At 40.9% G+C, this 21170-nt stretch overlaps 1 protein-coding gene across 12 annotated transcripts in view; it reads right to left on the bottom strand.

The window, feature by feature from the left end:
- The window catches only part of ZMIZ1 (zinc finger MIZ-type containing 1), a 474637-nt gene that overhangs the window by 200481 nt on the left and 252986 nt on the right, over positions 1-21170 (bottom strand). For all 12 annotated transcript variants that reach the window (XM_048856930.2, XM_048856927.2, XM_048856919.2 and 9 more), the window contains one exon: positions 7532-7642. In XM_048856930.2, the coding sequence (XP_048712887.1) occupies positions 7532-7591 (60 nt within the window). In that variant the 5' untranslated portion in view covers positions 7592-7642. The remainder of the gene's footprint in view (positions 1-7531; positions 7643-21170) is intronic.

Genomic DNA, 21170 nt, shown 5'->3' with positions numbered 1-21170 from the left:
CTTTTATCTAGATATTGGAATGGCCCACACAATACCCGTTATTAACAGCAATAACATAACAGATTTACGGACTTAAACAATTCATACACTGATTGGGTTTGAACCATTAAGTAAATGAAGGTCAGGCTAACTTCTCACCTAGCAAGCAGGACATATTCCACAGTTGTGCAACTGATTCCATCACCCAAAGACCTAAGTTAGGTACACTAATCATTTGCATGGTAGATAGTGCATACCTAGTTGGCACTAGAGAAAAACAAAGGCCAATGTAGCGAACAACCAACATACCCTGGGGTGCAGCTCAAGGCTCAGACACAACCTCCAGTTTGAAGATGCATAAAAATGGTGAAAACTTGTGTTTCTTTTTAAAAATCGAATCTCTCTGCAGTTACCCACTTTCAGAACCGCAGCATGCTCTTTGCCCCAGCACACCTACCCATGTTGCTGTGTGGTTTAACCAACATTCTGAAATTGCATTCAGTATCACAACGTGCTGTCTTGGTGCACTGCACATTAATAAATGAGAATGGACTTTCCTGTCTGGTGTATGGAGCAGCACGTTCCACCATCACTGACAGAGTTCTCTTTCAGTTTTAGTGGCAGAGATGTGTGAAATGGAAGGACCAGGGTGCTAAAAGAGAGACGGTAAGAAAATTTTGAAGAAAAAAATTGATAAAAAAACATTATTCGGTATTTACCCCTGCCCCCATTTTTGGACAGATCTAATCTAATCTAGCTGTCCATGGATAATATATTAATTGTATCCATTGTCTGAAGCACATGGATTCATTACTGTACTACCACATATAAGCATATGAAAGGAAATAAGCAGAACCTTGCTCCTGTGAAGATATTCAACTTGACGGACAAGACAAAAACGGGATGTCAAAAATCAGAGACATGCTACCATCTGTATCACATATTTATTGCAGAGAGAAGGCCAGTTGCTAATCAAAGAATTCCATGTGCATGATTGACCCATAGCCTTTTGGATTTCCAGTATTGTTAAAATTATAGCCTTTATTTACCCATGAAAATCACATGCCATTTTTAGCAGTAGGTCAGATGAGATAATTACGTGGAAGAGTAATATTCTTCCTAATATTGTAGACTTTAAAGATTAAAAGCTTTGAGAGCGTACATTCCCTCTATGAAAAAATCACTCATCCCTTAAAAACAGGTGCTACAATAAAGCAATTGATAGAACTTGGGGAATAGGCACACTCACCACTAGCTGAGCTCAAAGAGTTGAAGGATCATATTCAAGAGGCTGCACCTTTCATAAACCCAGCCAATTCTCAAGTAACAAGCCACCCAAATTCTGCCTTTGACACAAACATGGGTACAAAGCATATGTTTCCTTCCCCTGGCCTGTTTAAACCACGCCACATCTTTTTCTCTTTCCCTCACATCCTGACTGCCCACATCAGAAGGGCAGCCTACCAAGATGAAGGATCAAAGATGGTAGAAATGTTGATTGATAAAGTCTATAAATGGGAAGACTTTTCCTAAACCTATTTGCCCACAGCAGAGAGATGTTCCAATGACCGAGGAGGGAAGCATACAGGCCTATATGTAACTATACAGGCCTCAGGAAAAATAGGAGCAAGATAGATAGTAGGACACTTTTGATGAACAGACCAACCAATAATCTATAACAAACATGACTTTTTTTAAGGTAAAGAAAGGACCTTTTTCAACCTTATCTTTATTGGCATAAGCTATTGGATAATTCAGTATTAAAAACAGCAGTAGCTACATGGAACTACAACAACTAAAAAGAAGGTGTTTCTGCCCAAATATTCTCTATGGCAAAATGCCATTAATTTTTAAAATTAGTGAATTATGCAACTTTCAAGTATCTTTACACTATTAACCCACGCCAGTCCATATTAAACACTATTAACAAAATACATTAATAGTGTAGTGCTTTTATGCTTATGAGTTGGGAACACTGACATTAATCTCCAACAAGAGATTTTGGAAAGTAGGAAGATTTTTTTTCAAATGGTTTCAGGATTTTCATGCTAACAGAAGTTATGCAAATATGTGAAGAATCCAACTTTCCTGGCAAGTTACAAAAAAATCCAAGCACTGAAAGCAGAAAAAGAAAAAGTCTGGTTCCAAGGTTAGTTTGCAATTGCAGAAAGAAAGAAGCAACACAAACACATACAATTAGACTTTTTAGCATACATCTATCTGCTGAATGGCCAGCTAGGCAATAAAAAGCATTCAAACCACAGCAATTCAGCAAGCTCCTTCTTTGAAGAGAAGGGGAAGAAATGCTAATCTGCTTCTAGAAATCAGCAATATGATGTGTGCTTCCCATTAGGTTGGGGTCAACGAGTGATAGAGCATCGCTTGATGTGATATTGCTCAGTGCACCCTGATGTAACATGACACATGCAGCGGAAACAGCACTCTCCACTCCCACCACAGCAAAATACCCCCAGATACTAGAGAACCTCCAGATACTTCCTTTAACCTATTACTGGAAATAAACGTGGCTATTTCAACACAACTTTAACATGCATCATGAAGGCAATCCTCAATCCAGGATCAAGATAGCAGGTGTATTTTGAAAGGGGTGATTTCCTTGTAATTTTTACGTGGAAAGATTTTCTGACCTTCCTCACTTCAAGGATTTCACAAAAGCCATAAAAAGCTACATGCACACAGAGCCAGTTCAGAAAGCAGTAGACAGCAGCCAGGAAGTCTCAGGGTTGGGGCAGCTTTACATTTTGGATCTAGATATTTTTAAGGTTACAGGGGTCCAATCCAAAGACTTTGCAGGAGGCCTGGAATTTGCTCATACTGCCTAAGAAAAATAATGGATGGTATGACTCAAGTCATTATTTACTTGGCTGAAGTATCACAAGGGTATTATGAGGAATGAGTAAAAAAGCAAATACTACAATGGGAATGACAGGATTGTTGGGAGTACTGGTCATGGGATATACAGTCAGTCTTTTATTATTATTATTCTCCTAGTGGCTAGCTCATATCCAACCCAGTTGTTTGGCAGTTACTGAAAGTTACCAGTGTGAATAAGGCTATTGCGTTGCCTCCCAAAATACACCACAGTGTTGAGCACTCATTGGGCAGTCACAGCAGAGGACTGAAGGAGAGCATGGAAACTAAACTACCCTCTCACCCCTGTGTGGGCCAGTCAGACCAGTGGTTCTCAGACTTTAGCAACCCGAGGATCCCCATTTTGATTTAAAAATTTTTGGCTCCCCCCCAAGCCTCCCCCGCTCAGCCCCTTCACCCAAGGCCCCACTCCACCCCACTGGGAGGGAGACGGAGAAGTTGATCAGTGCAGCCAGCGACCTCAGATATGACTCACTGACTCCCTGGAGTACCCTTGCAGACCTCCAGAGGTCCACACCGCAGTTTGAGAAACCCTGGGCTAAGCTATATTAGCCAGATGGTGTGGGGGATCTGTCTGTGCTGTAAGTGTTCTGTGAATAAACAGAGCACTTCAGTTTGCAGGGGCTACCAGTCCTGCACTTTTGATGAGCACTTCGCTTAAACAAACATGTAAAAATGTAACTAAGGTTTATTCCACACCCACCCACCCTGCCCCCTCAGTTCACCCACAATTCTCCTTTGTGACATGGTGAACTAATTGTACATACCTAGGGAAGAATATCACTTAAGTTTTTCTACTGAACACTGAAAAAAATGTACCCTTGATTTTAGAGAACATACTCCCATGTATGCTGTAGTATTCACACTGAGAGACCACACAAGCTGTTACAGTTTCACAGAAGGCTGGTAATTTTTTTAAAGAGCTAATATATTTCCTTGTCTCCTGTTTGTCCTGTTTTATCTACTCTGAAACATTTTTGTTACTAATACACCTCATTTCCTCGCTAACGGATCAATATACAGGTTTTTGTCTCCTTTTTTAAAACGCAAAAAAATAAGGAGAAAAATCACAACTTTGATCCTGAAACAGGAGTCAATGGAGTCAGAAAAGGATATTGTCTGAGTCTCAGAGACTGGGAAGAAAGAAACCTGAGCTGACGCTCTGTTGTAACCCGATCCAGTTAAAGAGGTATAGGGATTACCATTTGTAGTGTTTCTCAGGGGTTGGGGTGAGGGGCAGGGAGTGCAGCAGACAGTTCTCAGTCTGGTTGCATGGGCCAATAGCTGCTAGAAAGGTTATAAAATGTGTAGACACTGGACGCCAAGGAAGGATTTTTGATGGGGTGGTGGGGTTTTTTTTTGGCATTGCCTTTCGTGCTCCTGATGTGTTAACAATCTCGCAAAGCACACATCTTTCTAGGAAAGAAGGGCAATGTTACTTTTTGTTTACTAGGTGGTGGGGGTGGAGTGGAGTAGATAAAGTAGGGAAGGATGTCTGACACAGGCACGATTCCCAACTGTCAATACATAGCACAAAGTATTATCAGGCTCCCCACATCAAGGAAGCTGTATGTGAGTAAGAGCAAGGGGCCCGACCCTTAGCTGCTGTAAAGCAACATAGCTCCACAGATTTATACCATCTGGGGATCTGGGCCAACCGACGGGCAAACCCAGTTAACATTTTGAAGCAAGGACTCTTGATACCAGGAGGGCATTTAGAAATGCATGGGCCAAAGATTCCCAGCATTGAGGCAGTAGGGCAGGATCAGTTTATGTGATCTTTTCCCACTGTTATAAAAAGACATTGTATAGGATTTTAAAATTGCCATTACTAAAATTGTGAAAAACTAAGGGGCTATTTATAGGCTAACCTTTTCACGGAAAAAAATACATTAGTCTATATAAAAAAAGCCCAAACCAAAGAAGCTTATGCTGAGGAACTAAACTCGGTGTGCATTCTCTGCATCCAGCTGCTGGATTGCCAGGCTACCGTTGTTAGTGGGTGAGGGTAAAAAAGCAACCGTTTTCAAATTTAGATAGCCAGAACTCTTCTACTTCCTCCTCTGTAGGAGGTGGTGGGGCATTCTCACTTGCCAGGGTTGCCACTTATCCTCCTGGTGTCTGGCAGAACAAAAATCACTGTGTTTGCTGGGTTGTGGCACCATTCCCTAACCTACACAAATGGAACACAAAGTCTCCTATTAACTCATCTTCCAGACAGCCTCCCTTCCACACACAATTGGGAACGTCCTATGAATGCCGGGAAGGTAATTGGCTTTCCTTCCTTCCTCCTCTTTCCGGTCACTAAATTGTTTCATAGAAACACAGGTTAGGTAACTAATTCAAAGCAGCAGTGTTTGGGTGCAGTATTAGCGGTTTAACTGACAAATTATCCACTATGCAGCCAAAAACTGTTCTTCTGAAAAAGCTTCATTGTGTTTTGCCTTGGATTATTGCAAAAAAATATATGTGAATTCTGGCGCCTCTGGAGAAAGAGACCCTTCATTTACCCATGGAATACACAGAGAACAGCATCTTCCATCCAGCCCCATCTGTCTCTCTCAGCCTGACCTGGAGGTCTGCTTCTAGGGCTGGGAAAGAAGGTTGCTCCCCATGCTCCACCTGCTCTTGGCCTCTCAGTTGGGACTGTCAGGAAGCAGGCCAATTAGCGCCAAACAAGATTGATTTGGGGGATGTGGATACTTATCCCCAAGAAGCGGGGCTGAGGCCCCACAACTTGATTTCACTTGGGCCTCTGTACAGCCATGAGATAACTTTCAGGTCCCTTGACTAGGACTGGATTTGGACCAACTGAAGTCCATGAACCAGACTCATCGAATTTGTCCCAGCATCTGCGCTTATTAAAAATTGTGGGGGGGGGGGGGGGGGGGTGAAGCACAGGGGGGATATCAGCTGTTTTAGACAATCTTCTAACCTTCCCAAAACCAGCTGTTTTCAGCTCCCCACGTCAGTAAAACCAGACTAGAAAATAAACAAAAACTTTCAGAACCAAAGTCTCCAGCTGCTTTAAAATAATTGATTTGTATGAAAAAAATATCCTTTAACTTAGAAAACATAATCCTCGGCTAACAGCCACATGCCAGATAGTGCTGCACAGTGTGATGCTATACAATGGTGGCTATTTCTAAAGCTAAGAGCAAGGAAGCAGATAAAAGCAATAGAAGACGATGTTTCAGAAGTCTAGGTGTAGCCAATATACCACCACTTGTTCTTACTTTAATCTGAGCTTCAAATGAGGATTTAAGTTAGGGTACTAAATTCTCACTCCATCGTGCAAAAGAAAGTTATGAGGGGAGAGAGGACCACAGCATGAAGAATGTTTTTAACAGAGAGAGATTTTTATGCTACAAGGGTAAGATTTCATACATAGTTAACACACACATTAACCGGGGATCCTACTAGAATTATTTATTATTTGTATCACAGCAGTACCTAGAGGCTAGAACCCCATCATGTTGGTACTGTATAAACATATAATAGAGACCGACCCTGCCCTGCAGAAATTAAAAAAATGGAAGCAAATAATCTATACTGGCCTCTGGATCATCATGGTGACAATTGTTCAGGAAGTATTATGAGAGGTGAACTGGTAAAAAAGGGGGGAAATTGTCGAAAGTGTTATAAAAACCTTTTTTTGGTTGTAATTTGAAATTTCACTGAAACAAAAATTCAGAACATTTCATCCGGCTCTAATGAGTGATATTTTAGAGTTCATCTCGTGGGACCCATTTGGGTTAAGAGACCTCCCGAATACATTTTTAAAAGGCCACATGGTGGGGTGGGCGTGGGGGTCCCTATTAAAATTGGTTGGAAATAAAATACAGCAACCTTTAGCGTCATCTCAACTTGAGAAACTGCACCCCCACCATCACCCACCCACAGCGACAGATTCCTGTCAGAGAAAGTATGCAGCTGGAGGGCGGGAATCAGGCAGCACAGCTCACAAGGAGGAGTGAGCAGGCAGAGATGGTGTCAGCTTCTTCTGCCATCAATTAGACAAGCATTTGGAACTACTTCTTTCCACCCCCAGTAATTCAGAGAGGGTAACATTTTTAAAAGCCCCAAAGGAATTCTGGAGCCTAAATTCCATTTTCAAAAGTGATTTAGGTATTTAGGGCCCAGATCCTCAAAGCAACTAGTTCCTGCTGAAATCAATGGGAGCGAGCCTAAGTCCTACAGACTTTCAATGAAACTTAGGCTCCTAAGTGCCTACGTCATTTCTGAACATGGGGCTTAGATGCTTATGAACATTTAGCCCCAGTCTTCAGTCCCTAAACCTCAGCTTAGTTATTTAGCCAGAAACATTTTTAAAAACCACACATTAAGAACAAACATCAACTGACTATGAACTCATTCATTTGGTTTGTTCACCACTCTCTGCTTCTGGGGAGCAAACTGATTAACCCAAGCAGACGACTCTCTGGAATGGGGAGTTCGAAAGGTTTTGTTCTGTGGCGATCCTTGCAGGAGACGTTTGTCTACTCAGCCAGATTAGAAGGTTCCCTCCACACCCCTTACAAAAAGATAAAGAGGATGATCATTACACAGGCTCCAAAAGCAGCTATGTGCCATACCAGGCAACGCAATGCCATGGCTGCTCTAGCTTTACTCATAGTAGTGGTCTCCAGTTTCAGCTTACCTGTTTTATGCACTGCAGCCGGTCATTGGTCTGCTGTATGTGCCTGTCCATAGAATTCATTTTGATTGTCTCCACTTGGCTTCTACCTGAAAGCCATTAAAATCCCTCAATCTGCAAGATAAAAAGAAGAGGAAAGATCACTGAACAAAGTTCATGCACTTCTGCCAACTCTACTGACAGAGAGACCATGGATGTTACACATCATGGGGTTTATCCTTCCTTCCTGGGGATGATTTTTTTTCTCTTCTGGTTTGGGAAAGGGAGCTCTGTCAGGGGGCCCACAAGGTATGCACAGGCAGAGGCTCTGTATTTTAAATTCAACAATGACATTCCAAAGTCACATGATGACACCTAGCTAGGTGAAGCAAACTCCACTGGGAGCATTTGTGAAGTCAATGACAAAGGTTCCTTTTACACAAAGAACTACAGAACTACTTCACCAAATGCCAAATGAAACAGCAAAACTGCTGGCAACGTCCAAGAAGTCTGGATTTTATGAAGACATGGACATAAAGGATTTGCCCTCCTCTTTCTATGGGAAAAAACACCTCTCGCTCTCACAAGTGTTTCGGATGCACTGTACTATTACATGGCCAGCAAATAAGGACTGGGATTACACAACTGAGCCTAAATACACTTGCCTAAGTATTTGTTAGGAAAGCTTTGGATCTCGGTACTTTCAGTTAGACTGATAAGAATGCCTTGATATAAAACATCATTTAAAAATGGTTCTGGAAGGAGCTGTGGTAGCAGTGAGCACAGGACTGGGATTCAGGACTCAGGCAAGATTTTCAAAAGTGACGAGTGATTTTGGGTGCCCATCTTGACATACCTTAAAGGAGTCTGATTTTCAAAAGTGCTGAGCAACAGACACCCTCTAAAAATCTGGATCCTTTAAGATGTCTCTCTTTAAGCCACAAAAACTACTAGTTGCTTTTGAAAAATCTTTGCTTCTGTTTTTATCCCTGGCTTTGCTTCTGACTTGCTATGTAACCTTAGGGAAGCCACAAACTCTCTGAGCCTCATTTTATGCATCTGGAAAATGAGCAGCATACTCCCATCTCAAAGAGGTGTTGAGAATTTTGATTTGCGTGGGTATAGCACGAGCAAATCATCACATGAGAAACAACACCAAGGAATTATGATGATATAAACAGCAAAACTGCGATCTGTTGGCCCCACTATTAACACTCAGCATGTTGAGCTATGTTTGCGAATGTAGGCAGCTATCAAGAGAAGCCAGAGTTAAATCGGTTTGTTAACCCCTTTTCAGAGTCAGGCTTCATGCTACCCTGCACTTGCACATGAGCATCTCTGGTCAAAATAATGAATATATCAGCACAGAATTGTTTTTCAGTGAATATATCAGCACAGAATTGTTTTTCAGTGGTGGTGAAATGCAAGTAAAGAATTAAGATCAGTGACCATGCTAGGTACAAGGAAGGTACTGGGTTAGCAAGTAACCTCTGCATCTCATTCTGGATTCTATTTTCTAAATCCTTCTTATCTCTGCCTCAACCCATCCCACAGCTAAAAGCTATGCCACTTATGGCTCAATCCATTTTAGAGACAGGGATAAATATCCACTTGGGATTTTGCTCTGGCCTTTCAACTACTGTAGTCAACACTAAGCTTGGCATCTAGGCCAACTGGAATGCAGTACAAACAAAGGTAACCCGCTGAGCCCCACAGTCCATACGCACTGTCTGTGGATTGAGTTTAACAGAGTCCCTCTTGGCTTTATCTGTTCTTTTACTTTAGTGGAAGAGCAGTTGCTTGGAAAGACGGAAACTTGGATTCCAACCAGCAATTTCTGTCCATAATTCACAATATCAACTGCTACACACTGCAATTTGTTTAAAAGCAGAACTGTAACAAGGCTCTAGCTATGTATAATTGTAAGTAACAGGCTTAACAGTTTTAAAGGCTTTTTTCTAATACTCCTTTCTCAGGCAAGGGTGATGAGCCAGCCAGCCAGGCCGTCCCGCCCCTTTCTCCTAACCCCTTTCATGACACTCTGAGCGGACACGGAGTGAATACTGTGTCACAAAACTGGTCTTTGCCCATATTGATTTCTCTGTCCTTGCAAGACTGTGATAGCCAGCTTGGAAGAACACTGTAAGAGGCTGCTTTCTCACACCCAATGAATATTAGGATATTGGATATTAGAAAACACAATTTCACGAAGAGGGTGGTGAAGCACTGGAATGGGTTACCTAGGGAGACGGTGGAATCTCCATCCATAGAGATTTTTAGGGCCTGGCTTGACAAAGCCCTGGCTGGGATGATTTAGTTGGTGTTGGTCCTGCTTTGTGCAGGGGGTTGGACTAGATGACCCCCTGAGATATCTTCCAACCCTAATCTTCCATGATTCTATGAGAGGGGAAGGACAGAATCTGCACGACACATTTTCATGGCATATTTACATGACTGCAAACTTTATACTGGCACAACAGGATTCCAAGTTTGCACTCCAGTTTTGCCATTGTGAATTCTAGTTTCATTCCTATCACACCTAGCAGTTTGTTTTGTTTATCATAGCTCTGTCCCTGAAAGTCTTCTCGCTCTCCACACACACACACTCTGAAAGAGAGGGTGGATTTTTCTGATGCTTGTTCTCCTAGGGAAGCTAAAACCCTTCCCCACTCCCACCTCACATCACTTTAAAGCCCTACAATTAGAGCACCTCTAAAAGTCTGCAGTGTGAATGCCCAGCCCCCAGAAAGGGAACTGTGCTCCCCTGGATGGAGATGCTGAATGCATCACTGTCACAGCACGATGGATTCCAGACCATGGCATCCGTGTGTATCCCACGCACCCTAGCCGTCTGAGATTTCTGTACCTAACTGATAACGTTCTCTCATGGCTCCTGCCGGATTAGACTTTGGGAGAGAAATCTTTTCTGCTAGACAGCTAAATGAGGTCTTACAACAGCAGCTCAAGCACCTCATCCCCACACTCCAGACACAAGAGGGTTCAATAAAGCACTCCTGTCAATAAATTATAATACTCATGGAATGGTAAAGCCAGTTTCATGTACAAGTATCATTATTAGACTTTGCCTGCACCACCTTCTCAATGGCAGGCACTGTCTAAGAACCCTTTAGAAAACGCAGATTCATATATTTTATTAAAAATGAGTAACACATTCTTATCTGCTTACAAGACCCCAAAACAACCTCAGTAGCCATGGCGTTTAATCTTTCAGTGGACAGCAGAGGTATTTATCATGAGATAAGCTAGCCCAGACATGACACCACTTCAGCAACAATCCATCTTAAGAACTGGAATACATTATCTGCATTTTAATTGCTCATTGGGACAGAAGGAAAAGAACTCTTTACAAACAAAACAAAAACAGTAGAAATTTTCTTAACCAGCCAGTAATCACAATGCTGTGTTTAAGCTGCTTTTGGAACAGAGATAAGTGCCCTTTTTTGGCATTTTTAGTTAACCCTCTCACAGCTATAGAACCCTGTAGAATCCAATCTCAAAAAACAACTCTACTCCAGGCAATAGATTCAAGGACATCCCCAATACCTCCAGAAAACATGATTCCGCTGCAAGGCTGCATGTACCAGGCACTGAAGCTGTCAGCTAATAACAACAGAAAACTCCTGTGGTGCTGTTGGCAGTACAATGTGGGGCTGGGAGACTGCAGGGGGATTCTATAGAGATAATGATAATGACTTGCATTTATGTAGTACCATTCATGCCAGAAGATTGCAAAGAATTTTACAAATTGATTTATAAACTGTATATAATACACCTCCAATCATCTGACTTCCAGTTAACCACGTGTAAATGATGGTTGATCTCAGCTACCTGAACCATGCATTACTCTCCCATTTGTCCAAAACCACATCTTCCCCAACAGCGGTAAATTTCTCAGAAACTTTTAGGAAAATCAGGGCTGTACAACATGCAAAAATAAACCATGATAGTCATGCAGCTACCTCAGAGTAACATGGAAGCTGTTTCATTGCCCATAGCAACACTTAATGGTTTTGGATGGGAAGTAAAGAACACCATGTGCACAGAGAAAAAAGAAAGCTGAATAATTGCCAAGGTACTGAGGGCTGGCTACATGCGGAAAATTAAAGGCACGACTATACTAGTATAATTACACTACTATAGTTATACCAATAGACCTCTGTGTGTGGACACACTCATTCTGGAATAAGAGTGCTCTTTTCTGGTTTAGTTTATGTCTCTTTGAATGAGGATGCAACCCTACTGAAGATTAGCCGTAGTACTGTACCTTACTTTGAAAATAACAGTGTTTAAGCAAGGGCAAACTCAACAGACTGGAATGGGACCAGCCTTCTATTATTTAGTTAAGTGCTGTATCAGGTCACAAGTGAAAATGACTTTGTTGGGTCTCATTCTAGTCTCTTGTATATCAGCGTTAGCAAACCACAGCAGGATTCAGCACAACAACCAGCCTCTGTTCAGAGGGATAGCAGCAGGGGTTGCTGATCAGCATTAAAGGGCATCAACAGAGCTGTGGGGAAGAGGAAGCTTACTTGGTGCCTTAAAAAACAAAAGAATCTCTCTCTCTCTCTCTCTCTCTCACACACACACACACACACGCAAATAAATTACTACTGTTTTACATGCTAACTCCATCTACAAGGATGAAAAGAATTGTTCCTGTTTCCCTTTGGTTATATTGTTCCGTGCATGGAGAATGTATTCTCCTGTTGTGTTTCTGTGGCATAGACCTGCTCTCTTTTAAAGAAAATATTATGTACATTATTCTTCCCTTCCCTCCCCACAAGCATGTGAGTTTATAGCCCCAGGCAGTAATTAAATAGACCTCATTTACATATTTATGATGCCTCAAAAGGGGGAAAGTTTTTTTTTTTAAAGGAACAGATGTATTGACCTATTAGACAATGATTTTTTTTAAACCTTAAATGTATTGAATCTTTCTCTGGTGAACTACAGTTAGAAATATGTTCTTAAGTAGGGATTATGTAGTGGATAATAGAAAAAATGGAAAAGGGAATTTCTCATCTTGCTGTTCTAGTTCATTATATTGGTTGATATTCCCCACATTTTGAGTTTTCAATTAATTTTTTGTCAAAAGTTTGATTTTCAATCAAAAATATTTTCAAAAAGCATATCATTAAAAAAATTAAGTTTTTAATCAGTTTTAGAGCTGTTTGAAACATTTCAAAAGTCACACATTTCAACATTTCAAAAATTTGAGATTTTTTAAAATGAAAAAGAATGATTGTTTTGAAAAAAATTGTGACTTTTTTTTTTATCATTGCTACTTCATATGGTAGGTTATGACATGAACCGCTATTAAATCAATCACAGAACAGATTCAAACTTCAAAATTGCATGTCATTTGTGACATAACTGAGAATTGCTGGCTGGTGACCTTTAGAATGACTAGGGTGCCAAGTAGATTCAAAAATATTGTATTTGGCACTTTACATCCATGAAACCTCACAACACCCCTGTAAGATAGGTACGTGTCAGCCATATTTTACAGGTGGCAAAACACAATCAGAGCTGATTGACTAGCCCATTGCCATGCGGAGAGTCAATGGCATGTAAGAGTAGAATTCCTGAGTCTTCTGGTCCCAGGTATGAAGCTCACCGGCAGATTGGTGGGAGGAAGTTGACACAGATTTTGCCTTACAACTAGCACGAATACATGTTGTTAACCACTCACTTTCATGAGCACTCAAGCTGCTGACCAAATTCCTTGCTCTACACATACACACAAAGCAGCTACCTATGTGTACACTACTGTATCAGACACCATAAAGAGTAGACAAACTGGATTGCATAAAATAAGAGCAGACCCAAGTCACCAGCTAAAACCTGAGTCCAACCTTTTCGAGAGGGTATCAAAATTTTGGTCCCTTCTTCACTCAGTGCTTGTGCCCATACACACTTTCATACCGCTCCACTTTCTGGTTTTGAGATGCAAGTAGTACTGAAATACCATAGGAAATTGCTTATGCCTGATCCATGGAAGTAGTAGTAACTGGGAATGTCACAAGAAAGCCTATTCAGTAAGTTTCTGCCTTATTTCTAGACCACAGAGGCTCACATAATACTTGCGCACACTGCCTGGAAACCATTACTCTCATTACCATATAGGCCCAGCATATAAACCAAAGAGATCAATTTGTGAACAATTACTAACTGATTAGTTTTGGCAAATAGATGGGAGATCCTTTAACATACAGGCAGAACTAGAGAATGGAACTTGTCTTGAAAGTAAACAATGTGTCAGCATGTATGATGGGTAATAAATAATACGTCATTTTGTAATTTAATTACTTAATTCATGTAATCAACCTAACCGTTGATTAGAACGTCACTGACAAATGAGATGGCGTTTTTAGACTCAAGAGATTAGTGGTAACATAAATATAAATAAATAAGTAGAGTGGAGTAATACCCACGAACAAAAAGTAATTACCTGAATTTAAAGTTAATGTTTTAAAAATTAAAGATGGAGTTACAAATAGATAACAAGATAAAGGAGAAGAAGTTAGGTAGGAGTGCACTCCTCTTAACTCATTGCATCTCATCTATTGATTTTTATCCCTTCCGCTCTCCGAGACGTAAAGGAACATCCACCACAATGTATGTGCTCAGAACAGCTAGTGTCTAAAAGGGAGAGAAAATAACTGCTGTGGGGCAAACAACAAGGGCCTAAAGATGTTGTCAGGTGAGAGCTCAGTGGGTCAAGATACTTGGTTTCAATTTTACAAGTTGAGGGTATAAAGAAGATGCACTCTAGCAGCCACCATCTGGGAAATCACATGTTTGTTATCAATAAAAGGGTCAGACTTGGAGCCACTTGGAACCAGTCAATTGAAGTGGGAAATTTATTGAGAAAAGAAATCACACTGGTGTAGTGTACTTCATTTCTTTGTTTTAACCTTAACGAGGTGCGAGGAAGGCAAAGAAAACAATTTCCAAAGCAAGAATTCTACAATACATTTAAAATAACCCTGTCTCCCCTCAGTATCGGATGGTAGCATAGGATGAAGCACAAACTGCTGGTGAATGCTGTTGCTATGTTATTCAATCAGATACAATGGAATAATTTGTTATATGTCTCTACTATGCTGAGAGTCATAAGAGAAGGCTAAGAATTTTTTTTAATCTAATAAGTGTCTTTGATCAGGCTACAAACCAGGCTATGAACAGGATGGGAGGGGATTACATTGGCTAATGAATCAATTAAGTCATCAGCAAAGAAGTGGCTCAAGCTATGGTGTTGAAGTTTAACACAGAGATGATTAAGATGAGACATTTGTATTGTACCATTTACACATCAGGGGGGTTAAAAACAATTAATTTGCCTAACATACCATCTCTGTCAGGAGAGCAGCCAACTGAGTGCTTCACCTATACAAAAGGAGTTTAGTTTCTGCACAAAAACTTGGCCAAGGAAGATCATTACATATTAAGATGTAAGCATGGAGGATTTAGCACCATTCGTGATTTCACAACATTTGCTGTTCAAATATAAAGGTACTCTATTTACTGAAACATGCCTTGAAATGACATGCACTGTTTTCACTTTATATGCACACATGTCCTATATTGCTACTACATATGTTGGTTTGTAGTATACATCTATATTAATAGGAAGAACAATGCTAAATGAAACTATTTCATTTAAAAGTACTTAAAGAACCTTCCTGTTGATTAGCTGTGTTGAAGTGAGATTGTAGGTCTGTTTTGATTAACAAAAGTACTGCACATATTTCCCCCCCTCCTAGACAAGCCAGCAGATGTCTCCCTTTTCTACTAAAGCCGAGAGAGCTCCATTCCTTTCTCACACAGCAGTCTTGTGTTTCTTTAAGCCTTTACAAGCCCCTACAAATCCTTTGCTGCTGCTTCCTAACAGGGAGCACTAAAACTGACACTGTCTGTCTGACCTTGTGGTTATTGATTAACTATCTCCCCATTCGCTGCCATCTTTCACACCTCCAGAGCTTGCAAATAGAGAGCTAAGGAGTTGCAGTCATACTCCCTGACAGCTATTCTCAAAAAGGGCTGCCTTTGGAGATGCAGAGAGAGAACACTGCTGTTTGATCAAATGCGTTAATGTCAAGACTAAATACCAAACAGGTTCTGACAGCGCGTACCGTTTAATATAAATTTGTTACAACAATTCAACACAAATAGGAGAAGGGGAAAAAAGAATCCTAAACCCAATTATTTATTGGTTTAAAAATATCCACTGCACTTTCCTTTCACAGCAATATGCTCCCCTAAAATTCAGGGAGGAGGGAACAGGGCAGAAAACCACTGGCATGCTAAATACTGAAAATGGTCCTGGATACCATATTCTAAGCTATCCAGCTTTTACAATAGTTAGATCACAGAATATTTTTCAACATTTTAAACACTGTATTACTCCAATACAACCATCACTCTTAAGCCTCAGGATTAAATAATGCCCTCCATAGGCTCAAAACATACTTTCCAATTACAGACCAAGTAGGACTGTTTGAGTGCTAAGGTATTTCTGTTTCCTTCTGAAAGACACTGAAGGAAACCACTTGTCCTACTAAATATTTTATAAACTATAAAATTTTATAGTAGGTTTATGTATGCTCGAGATTATAAACATTTTAAATAAACTATAACATTTTTCTTTATTGAAAAGCATATTTAAAAACAAAGTTACGTCCTGAACTATAGGTGTGGGGGTGGAGGGGCAGAGTTGAGGAGTGGTGGTGGCGTATACACACAGATTATATATTACATTCGTTTTTAGGTACTTATGCTAACATCCTTAGATATCGTAACAAAAAAATGATGACATATAGACCTTTGGGCATAGGCACCTAAAAATAAGATACAATGTATAATGCTTTGTGCATACACATAAAAACATTAAAACAGTGTTGTTTTTAAATCTGCTTTTCCAAAAAAAATTCAAAAATGCACTTAAACATTGTTTTCATCTAGAGAATAAAACTGTGAGAAGTTTAATATCCATCCATGACAACTATTTTATTTCCCTTGCTAAATCAGTACTTCAAAAAATAAGAAGCATGAAATGTCAGGTGAAAGGCCATTTAGTCATTAAACACTTGAAAAAGGAAGTAGTTTTAATAAAGCTTTATTTACCATAAGCTGCTAAATAGCTACTGCTTTTGGCTTTGAGCTATTAAAAAGGGCCAGATGTGAGACAAAGCAGCGTTTGTTATGCTGGGCGAGGAAGAATAGATATTTGTGCAGTACTGCTTTCCATTGTTGCTGTATAAATGTGCAATAATCCCCCAAAGACTTTCTATCATCTTTGACGGAGAGAAAGCAAGAGAGAGAGAGTTTGAGTTTGTGTGCATGCATGCCGCCAAAACTCACAGCTTCAGTGAGGGGTGGGAGTGGATTTATTTAATTTATGGTGGCTTGAACGGTGAGCGCTGGCAGTTATGTTGGGTTAAGAAAGCTTTTTCCACAGCCATGTGCTTGAGAACATGTTTGTATACATGGTCTATTATATACAGACATGTACACAGACACACAGAAAACCAAATCCACACAGGCTTTTGAAAAAAAAAAAGACGACGACATGACAGCTTGCATAAGCAAGCCTGCTGGACCCCTCTGGGAGGAGGAGCGGTGGTGCACAGAAATTATTCAATCATCAAGCACATCTGCAGCCTGATTACAAAAGCAAAGGTGGTAGGGTTGTCTGGAGAGCGCACAGCACTGTGATCCGACCTGTGGGGGGTGGGGAACCACAGACGAGTGGGATCAGAGGGACAGAACAGTATCACATCTCTACCCAAGTGTAACACTTCTTTAAATCTCTACACACTGATCATTGGCCAGTACAATAAACTTAAAGCACATGAACGGTCTTTCACCAGTGGCCCTCACCTCTGGCCCACTGGCTGAAATGACTGGTTTCCCCAGGCCAAATACAGTATCTGTGCAAATCCAGTTTCAAGTAATCGCCCTGCTGCATGCTTGTATTATAAGGTTGGTTTCCCTACATTCCACCTAAGCCCAAGCATCAAAAACTCTGTCAAGCTTCTTATATTTAGAGAAGGTAGGGGGAAAGATAGACACTTCAGTTTATAACAGCAAGAAGTAATAAGACAAAATTAGAGGAAAAAATGCTTACATGTGTGCTCCTAAGGAGCAAGAGCTGACAGACCTGCTGTAGCATCCTCAGAGGCTTTGCACACTGCCATGTAGACAGATCAGCCAGCACAAACATTGACAGTTCCACAGCAAAGTCCACTGATCCAGTGGTTTATTAAATATACTGTAGCTTGCAGGCAAGAAATGCTAATCTGCACAGGGACAGCTACAAGCAAATGAGCCATCTCTAACAAGTGACCCTGATCACTCAGCTAACACCACTACCATCAAAAGAAACTCCCCAGGATACTTGCAAATGCCTAAAATGAGAGGGGACCAGACTCCCCTTTCTCCAATCCATGGTCCCATATCCAAGAAAGAAAGAAAGCTATTTTGCGTAAATTAAGTGGACGTTTCTATGCATTGGAACGAAGTGTCTGTTGAGGCAATAGGTCCCTTTAAGAGGGGAAGAGAGCAAGGAATGGGATTGGTATCCGAACAGGACACCCTTCACTGGATGTTCAGATCTGAAGTTAGGTCTGTAATGACTAAATGTTTTTACCATCCTATGGCCTCCCAGATTTCTCAACAGAGCGGCGGCCTCCGAGACCCCTAAGCAGAAGACAGGACTGAGCAGACTAGCCACCTGGTTAGTGATAGAGCTGCATTTTCTCTCCAGAGATCAGCCTGCTCAGTGTCTGAACACTACAGCTGAGGTCCCCGTTGATAGGCTCAGTGGTGCGATTCGGGATGGAGTGACTACAGAGACCAATCCCATGTCTCAGCAGGTAAGGATGGACCACAGGCACACTGGAAGTGGCAGAGGGAAACTTCTGCTGCTGCCGCCACATGTGCTGTACGTGTTCTGTGGGTAAGGGCCCCAGGCTCCAGGGATATCAGTACGGTGCCTTGGCACTGTGACTATAGAGGCTGTCTTGCTGGCCAGTAAATTACAAATAAAACCCCAACTGGGTTGGACAGGTTCACCCAGGTCCTCTTTGGCTACAGGCTCACAGATGCTGGGTTTTGCAACAAGAACAGAAGCAAAAAAAGCAAATACTTTTCTAGGTACCAGAGTGACCAGCAGCGCCAAAAGCTTCACAGAGAGGACTTCAGAAAGATGGAAAAGAGTCAGTACTAGCAGCAAATGTTAGTAACAATTTAACAATTACCTATCAAAAACTGAAGATGCTGCTTTGTGTTTGCTCTACTCTGATAATATCCCTGCTGGACCAGACAGTCGACAAGATATCAAGCAGAGAGAGGTCAAAGCCTCCTAGGCCCAGCCAGCAGAAACGCTCCTAGCAAGGTAAATCTGAAGTCCACCAAGAATGAAAACTGAGAAGGATTGCACTCTGACATGAAATGCCTTCGTGTTTGTTTAATGTAACTAGGCATGTTTGGGAAGCTGCATCATAAAATTTGAAGGGAACATTTGTTGACATGAAAGTTAGCATTTGTTAAAAACTAAAAACAACACTGTACTATCAAGCATTTTCTTGTATTCCCCAGAACCCATTAGCAATACAGAGTACTTGATCTCTCTCTTCAAAACCATATTCCACCCCACACACATACACATAAATGTGGACAGATTTGGATCCTTTTTTTTTTTGGGTCACTAGAATTAAACATAACCCAGAAAATATATATAATTAATTAAAATAGCCAGCAATTTCCTTTTATGGTCCATAAACACAACACAATTTATTCTGTTGCTCTTTCATTCTAGGAGAACTGAAAAACTGCTCCCAAGACCAATACTTTCTGGTTAGCCATCAGGGATTGCTTCACTCTTTCAGAAAAAACCACCGGGGGTAAAAAAGAAGAAAAAAGAAAAGCATTGCTGCAATTAAAAAAACCTCTAGAGAACAGAGAGAACTGAATAGCTGCTGTGGGACATGGACGCTAACAACTTGATCTACCATTATCCTGGTCTGTTCTGATGAAATTTAAGTAAAGATTTACCCAATTTCCCAGAATGAAAGAACAATGAATTCCAGGGGGGTGGGCAAAACCCATAAAAGCTAAACATAGCTGAAGGAAGAAGGTAGAAATTAGATGGCTGAGCAATTTTTTTTTTTTTTGAACCAGAAAAACAAAGTAGTCACTGGCTGCTCCATTACATTTTCGACATTGCCTTCCAGTATTTATGGAATGTAACCTCTCTGTAGTCCACATTTATCTCTGTTTACTAGGAGTTCTAGCATTTGAGGTGGTGCTTGTTGATAATGACCGAAGCACAGGATATTAAACATCTACGCTTCCTACACCATGAAGGCGTTCTCACACAAAATTTTTTGGTGGCCTCAGAGTGTGGCCACCAACTTCCTCCCCCTCCCCCCTGCCAATACTTAATTAACTTTAGAAAAAACAAATAAATATGGACATATACATGTCCACATCATAATTTATTTATGTAGGTTTTTATTGCAGACTCAATAATAAAAATAATATACAATTGTATCTAGTCTTTACCAGACCTAAACAGAATAGAAACAAATAATTTGCTTGGCACGGTCTTGTCTTTTTGTTGTTGTTTCTTTTGCTTTTTTGGTTGGTATTTTTTTTAAAGACTTGCTAGCTAATAAGTCTGTTTCTGTGAAAAGTGTATATTTGTTAACACTGCTTTGCCTTCCCAGTGACCGCAAGGAGGCTGTAGCTGCGCAAAAAGCTCCTGGTGGCCACATTTGAGAAACGCTGTACCTAGACCTACAGTTTTGATACCTTGTATGTTCAGCTTAACCCTTCATCCTTCCCAGGTACAGAGGTCCATGCAGTTTACCATGTGAAAGTTTTTGGAATAAGACCTTGAAAACAATGGTCTTTGGTCATGGTCCATTTCTTCAGGTCCAAGTGGCCACATCTCAAAAGTCCCAATTGACAGAAACGGACAGCCTTGTTCACAGCCTTTGCACAACCTCCCCCCCCCCCCCCCCAAAAAAAAAAACAACAACAAACAACAAAAACCCAAGGGTTGAATGGGCAAGAAGAGTAACTAATAACATCCTTAATGTTGGCCGTTGCTGGTCAGGAGTGAGGCACACTATCAGAACAGTGCAAGGGATGCTTGGGCTGCCACTGTCACAGCCATACCTATTCTGTGGATTAAATATTTCATTTTCCACAGCTGTCATTCAAGCACACTAAGGGGCAAGTTCATCCCTGATATAATTCCTCTGAAAAAAAATATTTAGGACATGGCAAAGTCCAAGATCCTGCCTGTTCTGCATAGAAATTAGGATCCTCTGGTACTTCTCCAAGAGAAATAGCTCCCCTTGACTGTCCTGGGTCAGACCACGCTCGCCATCCACTCTCTAATTTGCCATGTGTTGCATGTCTCTTTCCACCTCATAATTAGCTCTCTCTCCAGAGATATAGAGAGTCCTCTGTGTACACAGATTTCAAAACCTCTGCATAGATGCAAGACATTCTAAATATCTTCAGTTCCAAAGCATTTTCCAAATGTCACACTGGGTATCTTCTGCTTCAGGAACACAGGTAGGTCCCTAACCACTTTAACTAAAAGAAAAATCTCATTTGGCTGTAAGTA

Source organism: Caretta caretta, chromosome 7 (assembly GCF_965140235.1).
Source record: "Caretta caretta isolate rCarCar2 chromosome 7, rCarCar1.hap1, whole genome shotgun sequence".
NCBI lineage: Eukaryota > Metazoa > Chordata > Testudines > Cheloniidae > Caretta > Caretta caretta.
This window is presented reverse-complemented; position numbering and strand designations above follow the sequence as displayed.